Raw genomic sequence first — 24419 nt, 5'->3', positions numbered from 1 at the left:
TTGGGGGGTCAAGGTCAAATGTTTGTAATTGTTGTGGCTGTAGTGGTGGTGGTGGTGGTGATGTTGTTGGTGGTGTTCTTGTTGTTCTTGTTTAGTTCTTGAAGCTAGATTATTCCGACAAGGGCAAGGACAAGCAAAATAAAGTTCAGTTTTGGGAGGTCAGGGTCAAATGTTGTTGTTGTTGTTGTTGTTGTTGTTGTTGTTGTTGTCGGCCCTGTTGTTGTTTAGTTTTTGGGGCTAGCTTATTTGTTAAGTGTCTTCTTCGTTTAAAATAGTTTGCACATTTTTGCAACGAAACGGGATACCTTTGTTTATTTTGCCAGGAATAATAACATTACACAGAGTTTATTTAACGTAGAATGTAGAATTTAACATATAACTTTTGCTTAAATGACAAAACAGTTGCCAGTTGTTTTAAGTCATGATTGCTTACTGCTGAGGAAAGCAAAATGCATTTAGCAAATAAAGGAGACTTTATTTTACACATATCTTTTGCTTAAAAGACAAAACAGTTGCCAGTTGTTTTTGTCCGTAGCAAGATTCCTTCCCGAGAACGAGCGAAGAATGTCACATTCACTGTGACATTCAAGAATCTTCTAGATACACCACCTGCTTGTCAAAACATACGCAGCAACTGTAGCCGTCGTAAACAGAAATACTGCACAGATTTTGTCTGACATGACATTTATACGAAAAACAAAAAAAGCTAACAACGTCTTGGGCGTAAACAATATGTCGTCTTTGGGCGAGGTCAAGGGTAAGGAAATATGGGGAACTTTTCAGAATGTCACCTGCTTCAAACGAAACACAACACACACACACACACACACACACACACACACACACACACACGTACTCACGCACTCGCGCACGCACACACGCACGCACACACGCACGCACGCACGCACGCACACACGCGCACACACAGACACACACACACACACACACACTCACACATACAAAGGTTGGGGGTGGGGCAGATTTCTTATACCAAAACGTTACGCGTTCTTCTGCCAAAAGCAGCAATATTCTGTGTTTTGCTGGTTTTATCAAAGGCGTTAAAGAGGCATAAAGAAGGGGGGGGGGGTGTCGATGAGTTCATGGATAAGAGAGTTAGCTTACGGCCTGCAGCTTGATGAACCTACGTGGGGATGGGGGATGGGCTCGGGAGGGGGGAGGCTGGGGGTAAGGTTAAGAGAGATAGAGAGAGATCGAGACAGAGACAGAGAGAGTATTGTTTTTTAACATTAGCCCAAAATTATACAGCTAATGTCTGAACATCGTTTCATTTCCCACGTAAGCAACAAAACATTCGCATCTGCGTAGAAAATCATTCATTTTGTATTGTTATGCAATAATCTACGTCAGAGGGTGTCTTTTTCTCACTGACCCCGACATCTGAAGGTAGTATACGTCATTTCGTAACTAACCCTGATGACGTACCTGGTCCGTAAATGGCATGTCGGACAAGACCTTTGGCTGAATACGTGTTGGGAACATTCAAGAAAACTTTTAATAATAGCACAGGCAGTTTATTTTTACTTCTGCGCGGTCTTTGTTCTTACGGATGTGGATCATGGAGTGTAACCTGTGGAATGATTTTACAAGCGTGTCCAGGATAAGAATATTGTTAATGACAAGAACGTGGCCTTATCAATCAATCAATCAATCAATCAATCAATCAATCAATATGAGGCTTATATCGCGCGTATTCCGTGGGTACAGTTCTAAGCGCAGGGATTTATTTTTTTATTTTTTTATTTTTTATTGTATGCAATTTATATCGCGCACATATTCAAGGCGCAGGGATTTATTTATGCCGTGTGAGATGGATTTTGTTTACACAATACATCACGCATTCACATCGGCCAGCAGATCGCAGCCATTTCGGCGCATATCCTACTTTTCACGGCCTATTATTCCAAGTCACACGGGTATTTTGGTGGACGTGTTTATCTATGCCTATACAATTTTGCCAGGAAAGACCCTTTTGTCAATCGTGGGATCTTTAACGTGCACACCCCAATGTAGTGTACACGAAGGGACCTCTGTTTTTCGTCTCATCCGAAAGACTAGCACTTGAACCCACCACCTAGGTTAGGAAAGGGGGGAGAAAATTGCTAACGCCCTGACCCAGGGTCGAACTCGCAACCTCTCGCTTCCGAGCGCAAGTGCGTTACCACTCGGCCACCCAGTCCATATGCCGTATGGGAATGGGGGGGGAGGGGAGGAGGTGAGGGGGGGTGGTAGGGGGAAGGGTGTACTTGGGACATACTGAGACGCAACTCCCGTGTTTTTTGTTTTGTTTTATGTTTTGTTTTTAATCGTATTTGCCTAGCCTTCCTTCGCCTTTAAATATCTCATACTCAATTGTTCCTTTGCTAAAAAACAATACAATAACATTTATTCAAACAAAAGCAGTGCGACTGATAAAACGTCTCCTTGACCCTAAAAAGTACAATGGTTTCCATCGCTCACTGGCATAGTTTGACTGACTTTCGTGCGGTAGGTAGGTCGGCGGCAAACATCAAAGGCACGGCGGCGTCTTTGATGCGGATCATACCTGCCAGGTGACGAGTGCAGCAGTCAACTCATCTGTGCACTTTATGAGCGGTCAAGCTGTGTGAGCGACTGTGTTCGGTGCGTCACTGTGGCATAGATAGCTTTCTTAAACTGCAAGTGAAATGAAAAAAGGCCTATGTGCTGTATATATCTGCTTTTAAGCTCTCCCTGTACAAATCTGAATCACCTGTTTTAACCTTTGATTTTATAAAGTGGCTCTGAAATTTTATCACTTTTTATAAAGTACTTTTTTGGAAAATAAACGTATACTTTTAACATCCTATTCCCAATGCTCTTGGAGACAACGGGTGCCAAACCCAATTATATTAAATCACACTATCTAGAAGAAGAATTTATCCCTCTTAACAAACTTTTATCATCACTACTCCTGCCACCCCGTCATCCTCCCCTCTTTTCTCACTTTTACCAGCTCCTTAGCGTATCACCAACTCTTGTCCCAAATAGAAATAGTTTCTGAGAGGACGTAAACTCCCCCCTTTAGTCGTTAGGTCAAGCTGGGTTGTCCCCACTGTATCCACCTCCCCCCTGCGTGTCCCCATGCCAATAGTGATACTGTCCTCACTCCCACACACGCTGGCCAGTGACGAAATTATTGGTCTGGAGTCATGATTGCTTGGCTTACTGCTGAGAAAAGCAAAACGCATTTAGCAAATAAAGGAAGATAAACTTATGACTTTGACACAAGTCGAAGGTTATTTCACATATTTAGGTTGATGAATCTCTGTCCTGCATTTAACAGTGACTTGCCGTACATGTTTTATGAATTTAGCAAGTCCATTAATTACCTAATGAACGGGAAATGTGCACTTAAAAAACAGAAAGAGAAAGACAGAGGAAAGGGGTTGGGTGGGGGGAGGGGGAGGGGTGGATGGGGGGGAGGGGGAGAGGTGGAGGGGGGAGGGGTGTTTCTGATCTCTTACTCTTCTCAGTTCTGTGCAAAGCGCTTTCAATGTGTTAATTAGCAGAACGAAAGTTATGAGACGCCTTGTGTCAAGTCGAGTTCGTGTGTCCTTTACTGAAGACTATGGAAGGAACTGTTTCCCACTATAGCCTTATTTCTAGTATCAGGTCGACCAGATTTGGTCACCTGGATCTTTAGTAATAATGTTTTAAACAAAAATTTTTAAAAAATGCATCCAATTAACTGTTGATTCTTTGCAGTCTCTGCTTTTCCAAAAACAAATAAACTGCTGACGTTCCGAAATAAAGAACAAAACAATGTCATGTAATTACACGGAATGTTATTAGAATATGCATACTAATTAGCCATAAAACATTCACAAAATATTTCGTAGTTGTGCTTCATTTACCAGTCCATTCTTCTTCTTCTTCTTCTTCTTCTTCTTCTTCTTCTTCTTCTGCGTTCGTGGGCTGAAACTCCCACGTACACTCGTGTTTTTTTTTGCACGAGTGGAATTTTACGTGAATGACCGTTTTTTACCCCGCCATTTAGGCAGCCATACGCCGTTTTCGGAGGAATACCAGTCCATTCAAAAACCTATGTTATTATTTCATTCTACTTTTTTCGACCCTTTACCCGACGTTTCTCTTATGCACTTCATTTCAATGTCGTGACATTTTTCAGACGTTAATTTTGCACTGACGGATCTGTCGTCACCTTGTTGGAAGCGTCGTCTTTTAATTTTGTGAGACAAAGGAAGCTACTGTGGACAGCAGACGAACTTGACATGTGACTTGTCTCTTCCTCTCTTAAACTGTCTGTCACGATATCAATTTACAGGCACAGAGAGAGAGAGAAAGAGAGAGGGAGAGAGAGAGAGACAGAGACAGAGACAGAGAGTGAGAGTGAGAGAGAGAGTGAGCGAGGGAAGGGGGAGAGACAGACACACAGACAGACACACACACAGACAAAGTGACACACAGAGAGACAGACAGACAGACAGACAGACAGACAGACAGACAGACACAGAGAGCCAGAGTGACAGAGAGAGACAGGGACAGACACGGAGATGAAAAGCCATTGGGAGGGAGAGAGACACGGAGGAGGAGGGTGTTACCAGGGAAGAGTCGATGAGAGAAGGGGGGGGGCGAGCTGGAATGAGAGAGAGAGAGAGAGAGAGAGAGAGAGAGAGAGAGAGAGAGAGAGAAAGGAGGAGAGGGAGAAAGACAGACAGGAGCAGAAAGAGAATGAATGAGAGAGACAGAGACCGAAAGAGAGAGAGAGAGAGAGAGAGAGAGAGAGAGAGAGAGAGAGACGGAGAGAGACGGAGAGGGAGATTTTGGAGAGAGACGGAGAGAGAACATACTGAAGGTTATGATGGACAGATCTGCACTTTGCGACATACGTTACACTATATCAAACTCTGACGTTGTATGGGAACGAGTCTTGACATTTTGTTTTCAAGTGTTGAAAGTCTTTTCAGCCATTTGCTAACTGTACAATTCATCTACTCAAAATGTAGATTTTCGCATTGGTCTTAAACTTAATGGTGTCTTCCATATTGAGAGCGTTCCTGTAACATTACCACACACACCATCTATCTGTCAAGCCTTTCTGTTATCATTTCATCCTTTCTTTTTGTATTTTTGACTTAAACGATAAACAGTCCAAAAACCTCTGGTGCAGAATGATGAAAAATCCCATAAAGCTGACCTCATGCGGTGCGGAAAAGCATAACGTTTTCGCTCAGTGAATGGGATCATGAATATTTATTGTCGTTTCTTTATATGATTTTGGCCTAGGAGCTGTCGATAATTTTACGGCTGCGACCTTTGTAGAATGTTAACGGTCTAGTTTTTGTATTACTAGATGGAAATCGCCTTTTGTGTTTTGGCTGTCTTTGTTTCATGTTTCTATTCATAGTTTGCATGGATGCCATTAATTTTGTCTTTTCATTCATGGGCGAGCAACAAAAGAAACGCCTTTGAGAGGATTGGTTCAGCAAAAATTATGTGGTTCATGAAATAAGAAAAAGAGCAAGAATACTGAGGCAGAGAAAGGTCGACCGCATATTTGATCACACTCTTACCTGACGAGACACACGTTTAACCGCCTGGGTGCTTCCTTTGCTGAGGTTTTGTCGTTGTGGGTTTTTTGTTTGTTTGTTTTTGTGTATGTGGGGGTTTGTTTTCTGTGTGTGTTGGGTTTTTTTCCTTTTTTTTAAATTTTCGTTGGTGAATTGATACCGTGGTGGGTTTTTGTTTTGATTCATAATTCATTTCTATATTGTACCATCGCTGGCAAATGGGACTCACATCCTTTGTAAAAGACCTTGGCCATTCTGCCATAAGTGCAAATGACTGATACCACCTAAATACGCATACACTTGTGTATCTTATCTAAAGTCGGGGTAAAACCTAATGGCTTTGCCGCGAGGGCGTAAAACTTAAATGTTTCTCTCTATTATCGTTATTACTATTTTTGGTGTTGTTTTCACTCCAGAAGTGAAGCCTGCAGGCTTAGTGTTCGGCATCCCCCTGTCACGGTGTATCGGTAACGTCAAAGAGCCTGCGTCGTATAATTCAAAAAAGTTGCTTTTTTGTTTGCATTGATCGTGCATTGCTTTGAGCAAGGTATCCATGGATGAGACACCATCTAATACTGCTATTTTCATTATTATTGTTTTGTGTCGTCGCTCCAGACGTGAAGCCTGCAGGCCTGGTGTTCGGGATTCCCCTGTCACGGTGTATCACCAATGACAAGGAGCTGGCCAAGAAACGCAACAGGACGCAGAACACGGCACTCAAGACCCGTACCGACAGTGCTGACCACGTCTTGACCCCACGCCCTGGAAGGTATGTGCAGGGGGAGGGGGGAGGGGGGAAGGAGGGAGGAGGAGGGCGTTGGGTGTGTGTGTGTTTGTGTATGTGTGTGTATGTGTGTGTGTGTGTATGTGTGTGTGTGTGTGTATGTGCGTGTGTGTGTGTGTGTTTGTGTGTGTGATTGACAGAAAGAAGGGAAGATACACACAGTTTATGGCAGTGTCTCTTCTTCTTCTTCTTCTTCTTCTCCGCCTCCTTCTTCTGCTTCTTGTTTTTCTTCTTCTTCTTCTTCTTCTTCTTCTTCTTCTTCTTCTTCTTCTTCTTCTTCTTCTTCTTCTTCTTCTTCTTCTTCTTCTTCTTCTTCTTCCTTAATTCCGCTTTGCGCATTATTACATTTAGAAATTCTCTTTCGATGGCAGGAAGTCGAGCAGCTCTTCCCAAGGTTCAGTGGACAATACTGCTCACAACGGAACCTCAGCGTCAGCCAATCCCTACGCCATCTACGATTCCGCGCGGGTGAGTTCTGATCACGTGACTATAGTAAAACAACTGGTTTCAACCAGACTTTATTCAATTTCAACATGGTTCAACAGTAACAGACCGTCGCGATATAACCTTCGTGGTTGAAAACGACGTAAAACACCAAATAAAGAAAGACACAGTAACACAAATGACAACATGGACACGAACTCCAGCGAACGCTATTAATATTACGTTACATTTACGTTTTGTTTTGTCAAGAATTTAACGTTCCAATAGCCTACCATTCTTGGAAAAATCCAGTAAAGAGGATGAAAGTCGCTTGTTCATGTCAATGCTTGTTACACTCTCAGGTGCCAGGAGATTGGTTCCGTATAACTCTCGCTTACTCCATTATTCATGTCGTGTGCATTTAGAGCGCTTACTTCCCTTTGGTTATTTGATCTACCATTCTTTGATTTTATATTCCGAATTTTGGAACGATAGCAAGTCTATCTGTTTTTGGGATTTGTATTTGATGATTGTGTATTTGCAGAGAGCAGCCAGCTCGGACTCTCTGTCAGAGTCGGACCACAGCAGTCGCAACACCAGCTCCAATCTGATAGAGGCCCTCGCTCTGCATGCCTCTCAGGGGGAGAGACCCGCGTCCCAGGCCGTCGGTTCCACCCCCCAGGTCCCGCACATCGTGGACGCCTGCTTCAAACACCTGGAGACCTATGGTAATTTTGTCGGTTTAAACACAATTGTATTCAGAATGCAAGACATGAGACAGTTGAAAATATGCATCCAGGACACGAACTCAAGCAAAAGCTTATAAGTACTTTTGTTACAGTTGAATCTGCCCTTGCGACCGCCTCTCGAAAGCCACCACCTGCCCACGACGACCGCCCCGAAAAACTCCCCCGACGAGTTTTATTCCCTCTATAATTCATCTTTTCATAGCGACCACCTGTCTAAAACGACCATTATTTTATGATCGGTTCCTTTGGTGGTCGTTATGGGCAGGTTTGGCTGTATTTGTGTTATGGTTGAAACAGCTTTTTTTGTTTTATCATTGGCGGTGTTGGAGGAGAAGAGGGAGTGAGGGTGACGAGGGGGAGATAACTGAAAGAATGCCGAAAGGGGAGCGTTTGAGGCTATATTGTTTTCTCCATCGCATTAAATCGCAAAAGTGTGGTCGTCTTTGGTATTTTTGATTGAAAAGCTTTTTTTTCATCCCAGTGTTGGTGGTGGCCGGTGGCGATGCAGGGGGGGGGGGGCAAAGGGAAAGAATACCGGAAGGAGGGCTTTTGAGTCTATATATTGTTATCTCTATCGCAATTAATGTTTAAAAGAACTGTATTGCGTTCACTTACTGTTGCTAATCGACTCATTGAAGCACAAACAGCGCTCTAGTTCAAAACATGCTGGGTTGTCGATTGACTTCGAATAAACACGGTAATTATGTGTATTTAAAAAAAATTCTTCCCGACATGTGTCTGTGTGTGTTGTTTTTACTACCAAAGGCATTGGTATTAAAGGCTCTTGTTTCCGTTGTTTGCAGGTCTCCAAGTTCTAGGAATCTTTCGAGTTGGTTCTTCCAAGAAACGAGTAAAACAGGTAAGATGTGTTTCAAAGAAATACAGTTCTTCGTTATGAATAAAACGCACTAGTTTAACATTGAATGCATATTAACAAAAACATAAAAACCTTAATGTACAAAATAAAATAGAACACAAAACTTACGACAATATAACAAAGTATAACGAAACGTTCAATTAACTAACATTTCTTGTTTTTTGCTTCGCAGTTGCGGGAAGAGTTTGACTCTGGCAAAGACGTGGTCCTCACTGACGACCACAATCCGCACGATGTGGGGGCGCTCCTCAAGGAGTTCTTCAGGGATCTGCCTGAACCTCTTCTGACCAGGGATCTCTACCCTGCCTTTGTCGCCACGCGCAGTAAGTCTTTTGGCAGCTCTGTTGTTGTTGTTGTTGTTGTTGTGGTTGTGGTTGTTGTTGCTTCCGATGCTGTTGAGTGAATCTGCCCGAATCCCTTCTCACAAGGGACAGTAAGGTCTTATGATAACGTCCACTTTTCTTTTCTTGACAGCATTACAAGAAAGCCAAACAGTTAGCTGACACAAAGCTCAGCGTTGTAAACTGTTCAGCAGTCTTCATATTTTCTGTTAATAGCATTAAACTTAAAGCAAGAACACTTGTGAGAACCTCTCTCGGTCTGTCTCTGTCTGTCTCTTTTTGTCTCTCCCCCTCCCCTCTCCCTCTCCCTCTCTCTCTCTCTCTCTCTCTCTCTCTCTCTCTCTCTCTCTCTCTCTCTCTCTCTCTCTCTCTCTCTCTTCTCGTAGGTGTTCTGCACTCTTGCAAACGCAAGAAAAGACGGCCGACAATATACAGAGAAATACTAACTGCATTCTGTTTGGTCGGTAAATAGTTGGTAAGTATAGTGCGAGTATTAAAAACAATCCTCTTTGTCGGCGGAAACACGTTGGCAGTTGAAAACAAAAAGCTTTTTAAAAAAACCATTATTTGTTCTCAACATGCGTCATTAAAGCACACTCATACAAGCACCCTCCCTTTTGACTCGGGAGGCATCCAAAGTGGGAGTTTTTCCCCATCAAGTTGTGCAAACAGTTCACTTGTCTTTCTCCACAGTACAATGCATTGGTGGGGAAAGGGTCTTGCTTGTGGGCAGAAATAGCATTCCATCTCAGTGGCCAGCTAAGATGGAAAACACATTGAGGTGTGTATAGGCCCCAGCATGGTAAGACATTCCTGGGAGTCCGTACCTCTCCAGGTTCAATGGCCTCCCAGACATCTGGAACCATTTCCACGTCCGCAAAACAACACCTACGGGCGACCACTCTAGACCGCTTGACATTTGACGCGAGAGTGACCTACCCTGCGTGTTCACCCTTGGGTACAGATTAGCATTTGGTCTCCATGTTTGAGGGAGAATGTGTTTTGTGCATGAACAATGCTTGGGGTCAGAGAGGAAAAGTTCAGAAATCCGTTTTACTCCACCAAACATGTATCGTGATCCGTAGGTATGCATTAGGTTTTGTCTTTGGTCTTGGCCTCCAGGGGAGTAGTTTCTTTTGTGCTACGGTGAAATATCTGAGAGAAAAAATAGATCTTAAAAGAGTGGGAATCGTAAAATGGAGGTTCATTTACAGAAATTATGGAAACCAACAAAAAATCCATTTTTTCATCAAATGATTATCCCATCGCTGGGAAATTCGGGTCTCTTCCTCTCAGGGAAAGCTAGCAGCAACAGAGTCGCGCTAATTCTGGGAGACCAGACCTGTTTAAAAAGGAGGGGGGGAGTCACGAATCGGGGGGTATTAAAAGGGGGTTTTCATTGTACTCCGTGTACAGTGGAACCCCCCTTTTAAGACCTCCCAGTTTAAGACTCCCTCCTTTTTAAGACCTTGTTTTGTAAGATTTTCTGTTCACAACCTCTGTAAAATTACCCCTATTTGAAGACTCCCTCCTTTTTAAGACCCAATTTTCCCAGATTTTTGGAGGTCTTAAAAGGGGGGGGGGTTCCACTGTATATATTTCACTAACAGCGACTGGCAGAGGTCAATGCCTCATGAGTGGAGTCCCCACTTTACCCTATGGTCCTCATCGTTGTTTTGTTTTATTCCAACAACAGCAGTCATCTGCTACGGGATCGCTAACAGATCCGCCGGTAACAGGGGACTTTAGCATAAGAATGATGAAAGTGTGAGAGCATGTAAGAGTGTTGTGATGTGGCCATTGTCTTGGTTTCCCTTGGGCCGCGAAGTTGGATGTGGGAGGTGTTTTCTTTCTTGTCAGAAGGGTATTGTACTTTTGTTTCGATTGGCATACACTTGCTCTCTCTCTCTCTCTCTCTCTCTCTCTCTCTCTCTCTCTCTCTCTCTCTCTCTCTCTCTCTCTCTCTCTCTCTCTCTCTCTCTCTCTCTCTCTCTCTCTCTCTATTTCAAAACTCTGAGAATCTGAAAGAACTGGGTCTTAAAAGAAAAGGCCTTAAAATGAACAAACATATATTTATAATGCAGAATTTCTTACGTGTAAATTAAATAATCTCCGAAAAGTGGTCTTACGTACGACATAGGTTTCGCCGAAGAGTGACTTCTCTTCTCTCACTTCACAGACGTTTCGCAGCAAGCTTTCCGTTCGCTCACTTCCGTTATATTAAGCGCATATCACACAAAATATTTCACTGTGTTCAAGTTTTGTGTTCGCTCACACTCATGTGTGTCAGTTTAAGAGCATATCACACGCAACATTTCAATTCACTGTGTGCAGAAATCAAGGATAGAGAGATCCAGGCGGAAGCTGTGCGGTTACTGCTGACGTTACTTCCGGCCGCCAACCGCGACACCTTGTGGGCGCTGCTCCGATTCCTGGCCACTGTCCACCGACATTCCGTGGATTCCACTGACCGCCATGGACGGGAGGTACGTACAGTGTCCAGTAAACAGTGACCAGTATATTAAAGTATATTATTCCCATTAATATATTTGACCATAGGGGGCAAAATGCTACAAATCTCAACTTTTCTAGGGTCAGCTTTATAAGGGAGATGCACATCTCCTTCCCGGGGATATAGCTCAGTTGGTAGCGCGCTGGATTTGTATTCAGTTGGCCGCTGTCAGCGTGAGTTCGATCCCAGGTTCGGCGGAAATTTATTTTCAGAGTCAACTTTGTGTGCAGAACCCCCTCCCCCCCCCCCCCCCCCCCCCCCCCCCCCCCCGTGTACACTACATTGGGTGTGCACGTTAAAGATCCCACGATTGACAAAAGGGTCTTTCCTGGCAAAATTGCTTAGGCACAGTTAATAATTGTCTACCTATACCCGTGTGACTTGGAATAATAGGCCGTGAAAGGTAAATATGCGCCGAAATGGCTGCAATTACTGGCCGTATAAAATTTCATCTCACACGGCATCACTGCAGAGCGCCTAGAACTGTACCTACGGAATATGCGCGATATAAGCGTCATTGATTGATTGATTGATTTCTAGCTTGGTGAACTTGAGAGGGCTTGGAAAAATGTGTTACATGTATTTGTATTCGCCCCGGATGGGGAACGAACTCACGACCTCCAGCGTGAGGGGCAAGCGCTCTAACCACTGTGCCACTCCCGCTCCAAGAAGAAATTGCCAACTGCACCCAGTGTTTCCAGGCGATCACCCATCCAAGTACTAAGGCCTGGCGCTCACCTTTGTAACTTCAGCAGGACAGACGACGCGCTGCAGATTGTCCCAGCCCACTACACGTTGCGTGAAAGGAAAACAGGCCAAGTACTCGTCATAATCCCTATCGCAGCATCAATAATATGCAGTGCGTCGTCTGTGCCGCTGAAACTGCGCACGTTGCCTACCTTCGGTGTTCGGACGAGAACTTTTATTTATCCAAGTTCAGAAAATAAAATGCACAACAAAACTATATATGTAAACATACATGTACTCATTATGAATTGCAATTTCTATTCATGTATCAAACTTTTATTTATCCAGGTTCCGGGAAACAAGATGGATTCTCACAACCTGGCCACCTTGTTTGGACCCAATGTGTTGCACCGCGCACGCGCATGCAACGAGAAACAGTTCATGGCGGAATGCGCCGTACAGGCCGAGCAGACATCAGAGGTCATTGGGGTCGTTAAGGACATGATCGACAATCACTGGGAGCTTTTTGAGGTTAGTGACAAATTCTACTGATCTTGATTTGAAAATGTTGGTATTTGAGAAGGTAGATTTTCTTTTTTTTCTCTCAAGAACTTACACAGGCATTGCTGATGTTAGAATCGACAGAAGGCGAAATGGTGGGGGGTACAGAAACTAAGAAACAATTGCAGCTGTGCCAATGGCTTTTTTTAAGCCACTGTATTTCTGTTGATGATGAGATAATTGAAATTGATTGATTGCCCTGCCCTGCCTTGTCTTGTCTTGTCTTGTCTTATCTTGTCTTGTCTTCATGTGAAGACAATTAAGATCTGAGAACCACACATTGACAATGTCCTGTTGTACTTTATAAACTCCTTTGCCATTCAAAGTCACTTAATGACAAACAACGTCGACTGAACAAACCAAGACTTCTCTTCTTGGTCCTGTATTCCAAAATGACATCTCTGACGTCGAAAGTGGGGTGGGGGGGGGGAGGTAGAGAATACGTCATAATGAAAAGCATCACGTCACGTAAAGCATCGTGTCACTTCTCCCAGGAAATGTCAAAGAATTTCGAAAAAGAAGTCTGTCTCGGTGACTACGCAACATCAGCAGAAGAAAATCAATTGCAATGTCGCCGCCAGGCTGTGCATAAATCGGTGTCGTATATCTTTAACACTGGTTCTCTCTGTGCAGATCACGGCGACTCAGCGTGATGAGGTGCTAAGGCTGATGATGGAGGCAGACCACGAGAACCTGGACAAGGTTCTGCGCCGCCTCTCCAACGAGAACCAGTAAGTAACCATTCCTTTTCAATTTATTTTCCGTTCAGCAAGTTTTGGAGACTTTAGTTCTAAAAATGTTCTACACCAAGAAGATAAGAAAACAGTTATATTTGATAGCAATAGCGTGAAAAAGACATCAACACACAAAACAAAACGAGAGAGGTTTGTGGTCAAAAGTAATACAAAACCTGTTACACATTCTGGCTGTTTTGTTATGCGACAGACTTGATTTAGGTTCAGTGTACTTGACGCACAGAGTTCATGCTGTGTTTGTCACATTGCAGAATCGAACCCGACCCGGAGTCGATGTGCAGCGTGTTCGAATCCGAGACGGATCCCCCCCTCTCCCTCCCACACAACGCCAACAGTGACGCTGACCTGCTCAGCCTGGCCAGGAGGAAAGGCCCGGTACACCATCACCAACCCCTCCGTGTCTCCCGCAGCGCGGACCCCTGGACTGACCCCCCGCAGTGCGCCCACCCCTCCCCCACCACCTCCTCTCACCCCTTCGCTGATGGAGGGAGGAGAGTGTGCAGCCTGGACAGCGCGTCGGAGGAGAGGGTCTCGCACTCTCCCAGTCCTCAGGACTCGCCTAGTGCTCCGTTCCAGTCACCGAGGGCCACATCAGGCACAGGGTCTGGGTCCGTGTCTGGGTCCATGCCGCGTCCACCCTTAGTCACCATCTCCCAGGAGAGCCCGGAAGTGGTCTTGAGGTCGCCTTCCGCTTCCGGTCGGCGGCGGCGGGGTCAGGACACTGCTTCCGGGGTCATGGCGCGGCCGCTGTCGGCCCACGTGACGCTGTCCCGCGAGAGGCCCTACTCCGAGAACTACGCCGAGAGCCTCAACATCCCCAAGCCCGCCTACCTGCGCGAGAACAGCGGGGCTTCCAGCGCTTCAAGCAGCTACCTTTCGTCTTCGGGGGGACACGCCTCGGACGGGTCGGGACACTGGGTCCTTCCCACCCCTCCCGTGTCTCGAGGGTCCTCCCCCACGGCCCCGCGACGTTCCCATACCTCCCGCGTCCAGTCCAACTCCAGGAGTCGGCCCCTGCTGACCAGTTCATCTCGGAGCGACGACGACGATGGCGCTAGTGCTACTGTGGGTTCCCCGGAGTGGCAGCGGGAACGGTGGAGGCACTGGGAACAGATCACGGCGGGCAGAAACAACCCCAGCAGAGCGGGGGACGCCGAACAAGAAACGCTAGTCTGACGTGCAATCTCTTCTTGTTGGTCATAATGTTTTCTTCGTGGGACATCATCCCAGTTCTTTCTCAACACGAGAGAGCGGGGAGAAGGAGATGCTAGTGTGAGGAGCGTACAATCTCGTTGTGTTGACACAGCTTCTCTTTCTCAACACGAGAGAGCGGGGAGAAGGAGATGCTAGTGTGAGGAGCGTACAATCTCGTTGTGTTGACACAGCTTTTCTTTCTTAACATCGTTCTCTTTGTTCCCAAACACGAGAAGCGGATCTGTTCTTGCAGGAACAACCACGAGACAGCGGAAACTGCTGAACAGCACACAGCTTGTGTGACGCTGAGGGGAGTGCAATCTCGTCGTTGGTCACACTGACAGATGAGTTCTTGACGTTGCTCTGGGTAGTCTTCAACGTTAGAAGCGGTTCTGTGCTGGTGTGAACAGCCATGAGTGAGAGCAGGACACGTCGAGCAAAGCACGCGGTGTGCAATCTCTTTGATTTGGTCACCTTCTTCCTGCCTTGGACATCGTTCTGGTGTTCCTGCTTCTTCAACACAGACGCAAAGAGCAGAGTGTAAGTGTGAGGAGAGTGCAATCTCTTTTTGTTGACCACAGTTCTTTTTTTGTGGGACTTCGTTCAACTTCTTCGTCGTCGTTCTTCTTCAACAAAAACACAGCCGGCCCGTGTGTGTTCAATGCAAGTGGAAATTTAATATTAGTGTAGAAGTTCAATGCGCTTGCTACTCAATGAGGCAAAAGTGTAATAACAACAATAATGATGATAATACCATGGGGGCAGCAGACTGATCTTTATTCGCAATGATTAACCATCTAAACTTCTCAATGGCACAACCCCACCATGCTGAAGTATTTTAGTTGGTTCGTACATGAGATTTTTTATTTGCACAGCATGATGGAAGTACAAACCTGTGCATTTCTGTGAAGAAAGATGTACTCTGTTCAGTATGTTTCCCAGTGTCTGCCGAAGCCATCAAGAACTGCTTAGAGATTTATAACAGAGGACACCTGGTTACCTCTCAGTCGGCTCCTCGTTGGTCAAGGGGAATAACTTGATTGAGAGAAACTACTTACCTTCCTTTGTACGAAGGCTAGACGAGTCAAGTTCAGTGTGTGTGTTTTTCGCCACCATCTACGCATCTGCTCACAGTGACAATGGAATTCACACAACGTCTTTTTCTCAGAGTGGTTTGAAAGGATGGTTTCAGACAGAAAATATGACTTGGCACTTGCGGCAATTTTTTTTTGCGTCAAAGCAGGTGTGCATTTGTGACAAATTGCGACAGCGGATTTTATTAATCACTGTCGACAGTCCAATCAAAATGCTCATTTCATGATAGTGCGCTGACACTGCTGTTAAGCAATGGTGAGACAGGTTGTGCTTTTTCTTGTGTAGCGAAGACTTTTGGACGTTTTGTGATCTGGTTCACATTTGGTAAACTGACCCCCTGAATACAAGTGGCTTCGTCAAGTTGTAGCCAAGTACACTCAAAGCCACGCAAATCGCGCCCATGCATGGCACTTAGACTTGTGGCCATATCAGTGTCGTGAAAAATGCCAATAGCGCCCACGTTCAAGAAAGAGAATCTCATGAGTTGTGGCATAATACACGGTACCAGTGATGGTCTTTAAAACAAACGGCAGTTCTGGATGAATCATCTTGTTGATTTCTTGTGCGAGAGTGGCTTCAACTTCTTGACTTTCCATCGTAAGAGGTAGGAGGTGAACTTCTACAGACCTGAGCCAAACGAAAAGAAAGAGTACAAAAGGACGTAGAGTTTGATACACGGTTCACACAAATCTGGACAGTGTGGACATAGTATGAGGTGGACAAAAATAGTTACTGTGTGGTGATTATGTCGAGACAATCATTAGATTGACCTTCTGCAGTAAAAAGAAAATAACTATTTATTCGGAGTTGACGCGTGTGGAATGTATAATTATCGCAGTTATTCTACAGTTACGAGGACAGTGTATGCTGCTTTTAATTGTTGTCTTGTCTGGTTTGTTCACATAACTGTGTTAGTCAGAATCTATGTCAAGTTTGTAACTAACTAAATAAGTCATCGATACTGCTGAATTACTACCTTTTTGTATTTTCGTGTATCGCTTCTTGTTACACGCACATAATGACGTATAGCGCATTTAGTCAGGTGAGTCATATCTTAAATAAACCAAAACAAAACATGAATACTGAAATTAAAACCCAGTTGGAGAAAATGACGTAGATTCTAAGGCTTTCAACTCTCTAAACAAAATGTGCTGTTTCGGATGCAAAAACAAACAAACAAACAAACAAACAAACAAACAAACAAACGACCAACCAACCAGCCAACCAACAAACAAACAAACCAACAAACCAACCAACCAACAAACAAACAAACAGATAAATCAGAAATTGCCTGTTGACTTTTGAATTCAAGGATCACGTAAGTGTTCATGGCAGACTCCGTTATTCAAATGATTGACACATTCTAAATCCGTTGTTCAATTGCTTGGCAAATTCAGAGTCGGTTGTTCAAATGGCTGACAAATTCTGAATCGGTTCTTTTTCAGTAGTTGAAGCGACTAGTTAGTTAAAATGCTCACACTGCGGAAGCTTCACCACAAAAAAGATGAAGCGTTCTTTTTGCTCAAAATGTGTAATGGTCATAATGTTTCCTCTCATGTTACTGAAAAGCATACGCTTATGTCAATTTTAAAATGTATACATTTCTGTGAATTGTACGAATCACACATATATTTTGTTTATATTACGCTACAGAGAATGCATTGTTAATTTTTTTTTTGTTTTTTTTTTTTGCATTCTGACTCTATGTTTATCGAAAGGTGCTCACTGTTCTTGGAATGTTAATTCACACTTTAAATTGATGTATGCAGTGCAGAGTAGTGTAACTTTCTCACGTCGAATAGTATGGGTTTTAAGTTTGTATATTTGACTGAAGATATAGTGTGCAAAAAATGTTTTAACCCACGAATTGAGTTACTGCTGGCCTTAATCTATGCAAACATTTAACCATCGTTACTTTCTTATATATATATATATATAAAACCCAGGAGTACGAACTTGAATGGGCAAAAAAAACTAAGAAATAATGTTAAGAGTGCTTAACAATTACTATATAGTATGTGACCCTCCACCACGAAATGAGTCGCATGTCACCTCGCGCGGTTCTGCGCTAGGCTTAATATAAGTCCGGGGAGTGTCTGGTATCAGTGTGAGGGTCACCTTAGTCACAGGCTTATAACTCAAACAGTTTTCGCTCTTTTCTAAAACGGGTTTCACCACTGGATAGAGCATAAAAAACTCTTTAGAAAAATGTACAAATATGAAAATCATGCAAAGGTGACATGCGACTCATTCCGTGGTGGAGGGTCACGTATATTCTTTGAGATTTTAGTTACGTCCATTTTATCAACGCACAGGTGGCGATCAAAGTATTTGGTGTGCAATGTGCAATGTATGAAAGTTCCTTTTTGAAATTTAGTTTAAGGAGTTTGAAGCTGCCACCAACCCACACCCCCCCCCCCCCCCCCCCCATCTTTCCCTCTCTAATTCTTTGCACTGAACGTCGTTTTCAGGTTACCTTCTTTTTAGTGTAAAAGATCGCATTCGCCATTACAGAACCGTGAGGCTTTTACATGGGATAAGAGGATTCTGGATTTTACATTGGATAGAAGAGTTCAGGCTTTTACATAGGATAGGATTCAGGCTTTTACATGGGATAGGAGGATTCAGGCTTTTACATGAGATAGGATTCAGACTTTTACACTGATGGGATAGAAGGATTCAGGCTTTTACATAGGATAGGATTCAGGCTTTTACACGGGATAGGAGGATTCAGGCTTTTACATGTGATAGGAGGATTCAGGCTATTGCATGGGATAGAAGGATTCAGGCTTTTACATAGGATAGGAGGATTCAGGCTTTTACATAGGATAGGATTCAGGCTTTTACGTGGGATAGGAGGATTCAGGCTTTTACATGGGATAGAAGGATCCAGGCTTTTACATGGGATAGGAGGATTCAGGCTTTTACATGGCATAGGAGGATTCAGGCTTTTACATGGGATAGGAGGATTCAGGCTTTTACATGGGATAGGAGGATCCAGGCTTTTACATGGGATAGGAGCATCCTTCCACTTAGGCTTTTACGCAAAAACTAACAGCTTTTCTATTATCTGTGCAGTACAGGTATTCTGTTGCTCAGGTAATTTTGCAACTGGTCGGTGTTGTAGGTTACGAACCAACTCAGCAAACAATTACAACTCTACACAGAAAGCACGCAAGCTGTGGATTTTGTTTGGTAAACTTATGTGTCCAAGAAGACCTTTTAGAAGGATGCGTTTATCCCATGTAAAAGGCTGGACGGTTGGTGGTCTATACAAGATGGTCTGTACAAGATGGTCTAACCGGTCGCGACGTTAAATTTAAATTTGCTGCTTTTGCATTTAGAGTCTAGCACACTACCTCAATGTTAGATCACGTGTTCTGAAGTACACATTTTGGGTTTACTCGAATGGCAAGTTTTCTCTTTTGTTTAAATTACCTCAAAAGTAGTTTTGATAATGATGTTCGGGTGATCTGGTACGGCTGTGCTCTGCTTTTTGAGCGTTTATCATGATCGCAAATAGATTAACATTTTTGTTCTACGAGAACAAAGATTTCAATGCAACTTTCTAGTCGTGATGTGTTCACTGGAAATGCGGGTTAAAAACAGCATAACATTGTTAGGCACTAGAATTTGATTGGTGTGTTTCTTTCGCAGTTTTTGGTCTGTTTTTTAATGAGAAAAAGACTCGATTCAGTTTTGTGTAAATATTTACAATATTGTTACTGGTAGAAAGACGACTTACTCCCCCCAACCTTCACTCCAAACACCCTAACACAGCACCATTTCCAATACGGCTGTGGACAGTTGTACTACAGAGTCAATATATATCTGACCAAGTTTAACTTTTTTGAAAAATAGTACAAAAGAACAAAAGAAAGTATTTAATTAGGTACATGGAGTTCAGAAAGAAACAAAGTTTCGAGTGCAGTTATCAAGGAAAACTTTTCAATTTTTATGATTTCGTATTTCAACTAGTTCTGTTATTTTTGCAGAGAACAAAACAATTATGACATTATATTTTTCTGAATCATTTTCTTCAAACTTAATATGCAAAAACAACATAATATGCAAGATACTTAACATGTAATACCATCTTACTTCAAGTTTTCAACTCAAGACTGGTTCAAATGTCTAATACTCGATTGTGCAAATACTTTGTGTACATTAATTTTATACTAACAGTATTTAAGTCGCTGTATACCTTCGCCTGAAAAATAACATTGTTAGGCACACACAAAAAATAGGTGTGGTTAAGGTAACATAGCCAACAAAAAAATAGGGTAGGAAGGTAGGCAATCACTTTTTATTTTTTTAACTTTTTTTTCTAATGTGTGCAAATTAAACCTACTTGACAGGGAAATAAGTGTGCGACTCGAGCACTTTCGCTTTCATTGCGTTTTCTGCACTCGCGTTTTTTTTTTTTTTTTTTTTTTGACAAATGTAATAAAAAGTTATAGGGTTGGCCCCTAAAAATAGGGTAGGTCGGGTTACCGTAACCACACCTATTTTTTATTTTAGGCCTTGCATACCTGTATTGCGGCTATGTACAGTAAAAACTGTATGTTTATTTAATGTAAGTGACGTTAATAATTGCATTTTAATTGCAATTAAGCACCTTTGATTGTCAATTAAATTGAGTTATTTTGGTTTCTTTTTGTTGTTTGTTTGTTTGTTTATTTGTTTGTTTGTTAAGTTGTGTATATATTTACAGTCCCCTGTACACATCTGAATGTGTGTGTGTGCAACACCCCCCCCCCCCCCCCTCCCCTACCCCACCCCACCCCCTCCGCTTTCCCACAACTCCCCCTTTACCCTTCCCCTTCAGATTTTAAAAGGTGAAAGAAAAATACTGCCAAGTGTCTGTACATAGCTATTCCGAACTGTGCAAGTTACTTTTCGTTTCCTTCCTTGAAGTGAAAAGTTGTATTTTTTTGTACGAAGGTTGTTGAATGTATTGTGTTATTTTGTTTCCATTTCGACATATTATACACATTATTTTTATACAATTTCTGCTCGAGAAGTTTGTTTGTGCTGCCATGGATACATCAGATCCAGCCTACTTCATTGCCCCGGACACGTATTGAAATTGCGTCAAGGGCGCATTTTTAATCCCCTTGCATGCTGAATATTATCACTTGTTGAAGAGGTTATTTTCAAACCAACAAAACAGAGTTTTTAAAACTTCAACAACAACAAAAGTGTGATTTTTAAACGTGGGGTTGCATTTAAAACCTTTTGAGAAGAAAAAAAAACATAAAAAAGATTATAAAGGAAGGATAATAATTAGGTTCAATAGGCCAGAATGTCCAATAGGGGAGAGGTTGAATTTCCGTAATTATCGACAAATATCTGTTTATTAGTCAGCCTCTTTTCGTTCTGAACAAGTGCAATGCCAAACCCCTGAAGCCTTTTCTGTTATATAGTTTCGCTTGATTGCTTGACTTTTGTGTTACTTTCTTTTTTCTTGTTGCATGGTCCTTATAACTGTGAAGATGCTGGATTCTGATGCATTCTTGGCAACACTGTGAGAAACAGAAAAGTTTTGCTTTTCCATTTTTTAAATATTTGTTTTGTTGTGGTTTTGACTTGGTGACCCTCCAGCGGCAAGAATCGTGAAAGGATCATAATAATACTATTCAAACAATGTTTTGTCTGCAGCCTCGTGGGCTGACGGACCTATGCAAATATCAAATAAAAGAAAGTCATACTTTGTAATCATGTTGTTCATTTTGAGTTTTTCGATCGGTTGTGAAGGATGAAGGAAGAGAGAGGGAGAGAACGAGAGAAGGAGAGAGTGTGTGCGTGCTTGCGTGTGAGTTTGTGTGTGTGTTCATGGGTTTGATCTTGCTGGTCCAAAGGGTTTCAACCCCAGCTGGACTATTTTTACGTCTCAGATTCGTTTCTGCTAATTTCAGGTCTGTTTGTGTATGCCCGGTGGCTCACATACCCGATCTGCATAAGACTCAAGGGAGGTAACAACCGGTTAACTGCGTGCACAGAATATTTCCACGCATTGTCATTTATTCATACCCGTTTTATTTTATTCAAACTGTCTATGCCTTTACATTCGCACGCACGCACGCACGCGCGCACGCACACATTAACATGAACGTGAATAGAACATACAAACCGACGATAGAAATAATTATTCCCCCCTCTGCTTCTTTACCTCTGTAAACTTGTAGAGCTAGTTACTTTTCGATAAACACCCAGCAACCAAACAAATAACGACCCAGCAACAGCCTGAATCCTCGATAGCGCAATGGGTTGAGAAGCTGTTCTGCGTCGGTACTACTTTTGCGACTGAAAAGTTCCGAACGCTCTAATGTACGAAGTATACATCTCTGGAGCAAACAATACAAACATACCGCATTTAAATTAACAACTACAGGCTTGAACACATGAATCTCCATATAAAATCCATGAGTTTGGTTGTTTTCTGAATCTAGGTCTGCTGTGCACGAACGTTCATCACAAGCAAATTTCCAAGGCAAGTAACTCTCATACTTTGTCTAGCGACAAGAGTATTTCCCCTTTCAAATTTCTCTTCACTCAGTTTCTTCGACAACAGACTGCAATCCGACGGTCAGTTTTCAACAATATTTCATTTTATAAACAGATCACACGCAACCAAATGCACACATCTCATCAATTTAAACAACATAAAGCGGTTTCATACACTATTTTCCCCAGAAAACTGAACTTAATACAGTTTTTAACGTTGGAACACGGGTGCAAAAGTTCGTCTGCTAGTCCCATTTGACGAAAGAACATTATCCTAAGCGATACCAAAACATATACAGAACACACAATATCTGCCTTTGCCGCCACAGCAGAATAACAGCATATCTGTGTACTTGATTTTAGTCCAAAATAGGAAAACTGACAAGAAGTGTTAACAGAATGGAATGATTTGCACGGAACTATACAACCGCGCATTAATCGATCGCCTGTGCAGGTTGACTGGTTGAGTGAATAGGATTCGATCAAACTTTCGCAAAAAAACTCCTCTTTTCTTTGAATAACTGAAGAAAGGAGGAATAAAGAGGTTACACACCTCGTCTCAGTGATTATAAAAAATAATGGTCTCAGTTCGCGGTCATGAAAAAGCTCGCTAAAGCTCGCATTTTTCATGATCCGCTAACTTCGACCATTATTTTTGATAATCACTGAGAGCTCGGCGTGTAACCTCTACTTATCCCATGACCTGCCTCTTTGTCTCTGTTAGCAGTAGAGGGGATTATTCTGGATAATCCATCACAACCATATGAATTATCCATCACAACCGAGTCTCGATCTCACCTGTCATTGGTCATTGTCTTTGATTTCAGAGTACATTTGAATAATTTAGAGGTCATCTGCATATTTATCGTTAACTCGGGGACTATTTTTTTTCAGCAAAACGATTGAGATATTCTGCGGTATAAAAGTCGAACTGACGTTTGGCTAACGATCTACAAACATTATCATTGAAGAAATAAAGAAAACAACAAAGATTGTACATAATCGGTTTGGGTGAATAGAGCTGAGTGAAGATTGTGAGTTGTCCGACGCGGTGAGACTGAGAGAGAGACAGAGAGAGAGAGCGACAGAGACACACAGTAGTGATTCAAGGCGCACAATAGTAAAGTTGTCGTAATGAGGTACGCTTCATGGGCAACCGCTTAGATAAATCCCGAGAACATCCTGATTCAAAATCTTGAGCGACAAAATAAAACTTACACTAAAACAGTATGCTTATAGTTTTGTACATTTGTTATCGCTTTTAGAGCATTGATTGCTAAATATGGTTCAATAGAACAAGGCTGTCTCATCAGTCGTCTGCTACAGATCTCTGAGATCTGTCGTCTGCTGCAGGATCTGTCGTTTGCTATACATGTAGTATATTCGGCTCAAGTTGACCAGCATGGAAATTGCCATTTTCAAAGTTGGTGATATTGAAGCTCGCATTTTTCATGATCCGCTAACTTCGACCATTATTATTATTTTTTTGTTGTTGTTGGTTTAAACAATGTTTTATTCCTATTTTACATGTTCATGAAATGTACATTGACATAAGGTGAAAACAACAAGTGCTGACCCAAATGGAGTCGAGACCACCCGGCACCCATCTAGTGGAATTCCACATTTTGTGTGTGTGTGTGTGTGTGTGTGTGTGTGTGTGTGTGTGTTTGTGTGTGTGTGTGTTTGTGTGTGTGTGAGTGTGTGTGTGTGTGTGTGTGTGTGGGTGCCTGTGTGTATGTGTGTGTGTGTGTGTGTATGTGTGTGTGTGAAGTAGAGAGAGAGAGACTGGGAGAGAGAGAGAGAGAGAGAGAAAGCATCCGGCACCCATCTAGTGGAATTCCACATTGTGTGTGTGTGTGTGTGTGTGTGTGTGTGTGTGTGTGTGTGTGTGCGTGGTGGTTTTTTTTTTCAAACAATTTTATGCCAGCCCTCCAATCCGCCTCCGCCTCCCCCCCCCCCCCCCCCCCCCGAAGAGAGAAACTTTTAGTTGTGGCTTGGCTCTTCTAAAAAAAAAGTAAACTTGCCCCCCCCCCCCCCCCTTTCAATCCCCAGATCCGACCCCCCCACCACCACCACCCCCATTCCCACCACCACCGCCGACTCCACAACTACCACTCCCACTGGCCCTACATCATCAACACCAACCCAACCACCATCCCCAGCACCCCCATCATCCACCATCACCACCACACCAACCCCTTCCTTACCCCCTAAAAGAAAAAAGAATTATAGCAATCTCGATGTCATCACTGCATGTCTACTAAAACGGCTACATTTCGTCTACAACACATCAAAGCACAAGCCGCGTCTGCATCCCTCAGCAGGTTCACGTCATATTCCGGAGTATTCAGATCAAAGCACGAA

General features: G+C 43.0%; 1 protein-coding gene across 1 annotated transcript in view; it reads left to right on the top strand.

Moving 5' to 3' along the window:
• Nucleotides 1–19983, top strand: part of LOC138968639 (rho GTPase-activating protein 6-like) — a 131897-nt gene extending 111914 nt beyond the window's left edge. The window contains exons 5-13 of the mRNA XM_070341236.1: nucleotides 6186–6339; nucleotides 6726–6822; nucleotides 7322–7505; nucleotides 8330–8385; nucleotides 8576–8726; nucleotides 11079–11230; nucleotides 12292–12474; nucleotides 13138–13235; nucleotides 13511–19983. Coding sequence (XP_070197337.1) covers nucleotides 6186–6339; nucleotides 6726–6822; nucleotides 7322–7505; nucleotides 8330–8385; nucleotides 8576–8726; nucleotides 11079–11230; nucleotides 12292–12474; nucleotides 13138–13235; nucleotides 13511–14435 — 2000 coding nt within the window. The 3' untranslated portion in view covers nucleotides 14436–19983. The remainder of the gene's footprint in view (nucleotides 1–6185; nucleotides 6340–6725; nucleotides 6823–7321; nucleotides 7506–8329; nucleotides 8386–8575; nucleotides 8727–11078; nucleotides 11231–12291; nucleotides 12475–13137; nucleotides 13236–13510) is intronic.
• Nucleotides 19984–24419: the final 4436 nt, after the last annotated feature.

This window comes from Littorina saxatilis, linkage group LG6, assembly GCF_037325665.1.
Source record: "Littorina saxatilis isolate snail1 linkage group LG6, US_GU_Lsax_2.0, whole genome shotgun sequence".
Taxonomy (NCBI): domain Eukaryota; kingdom Metazoa; phylum Mollusca; class Gastropoda; order Littorinimorpha; family Littorinidae; genus Littorina; species Littorina saxatilis.
This window is presented reverse-complemented; position numbering and strand designations above follow the sequence as displayed.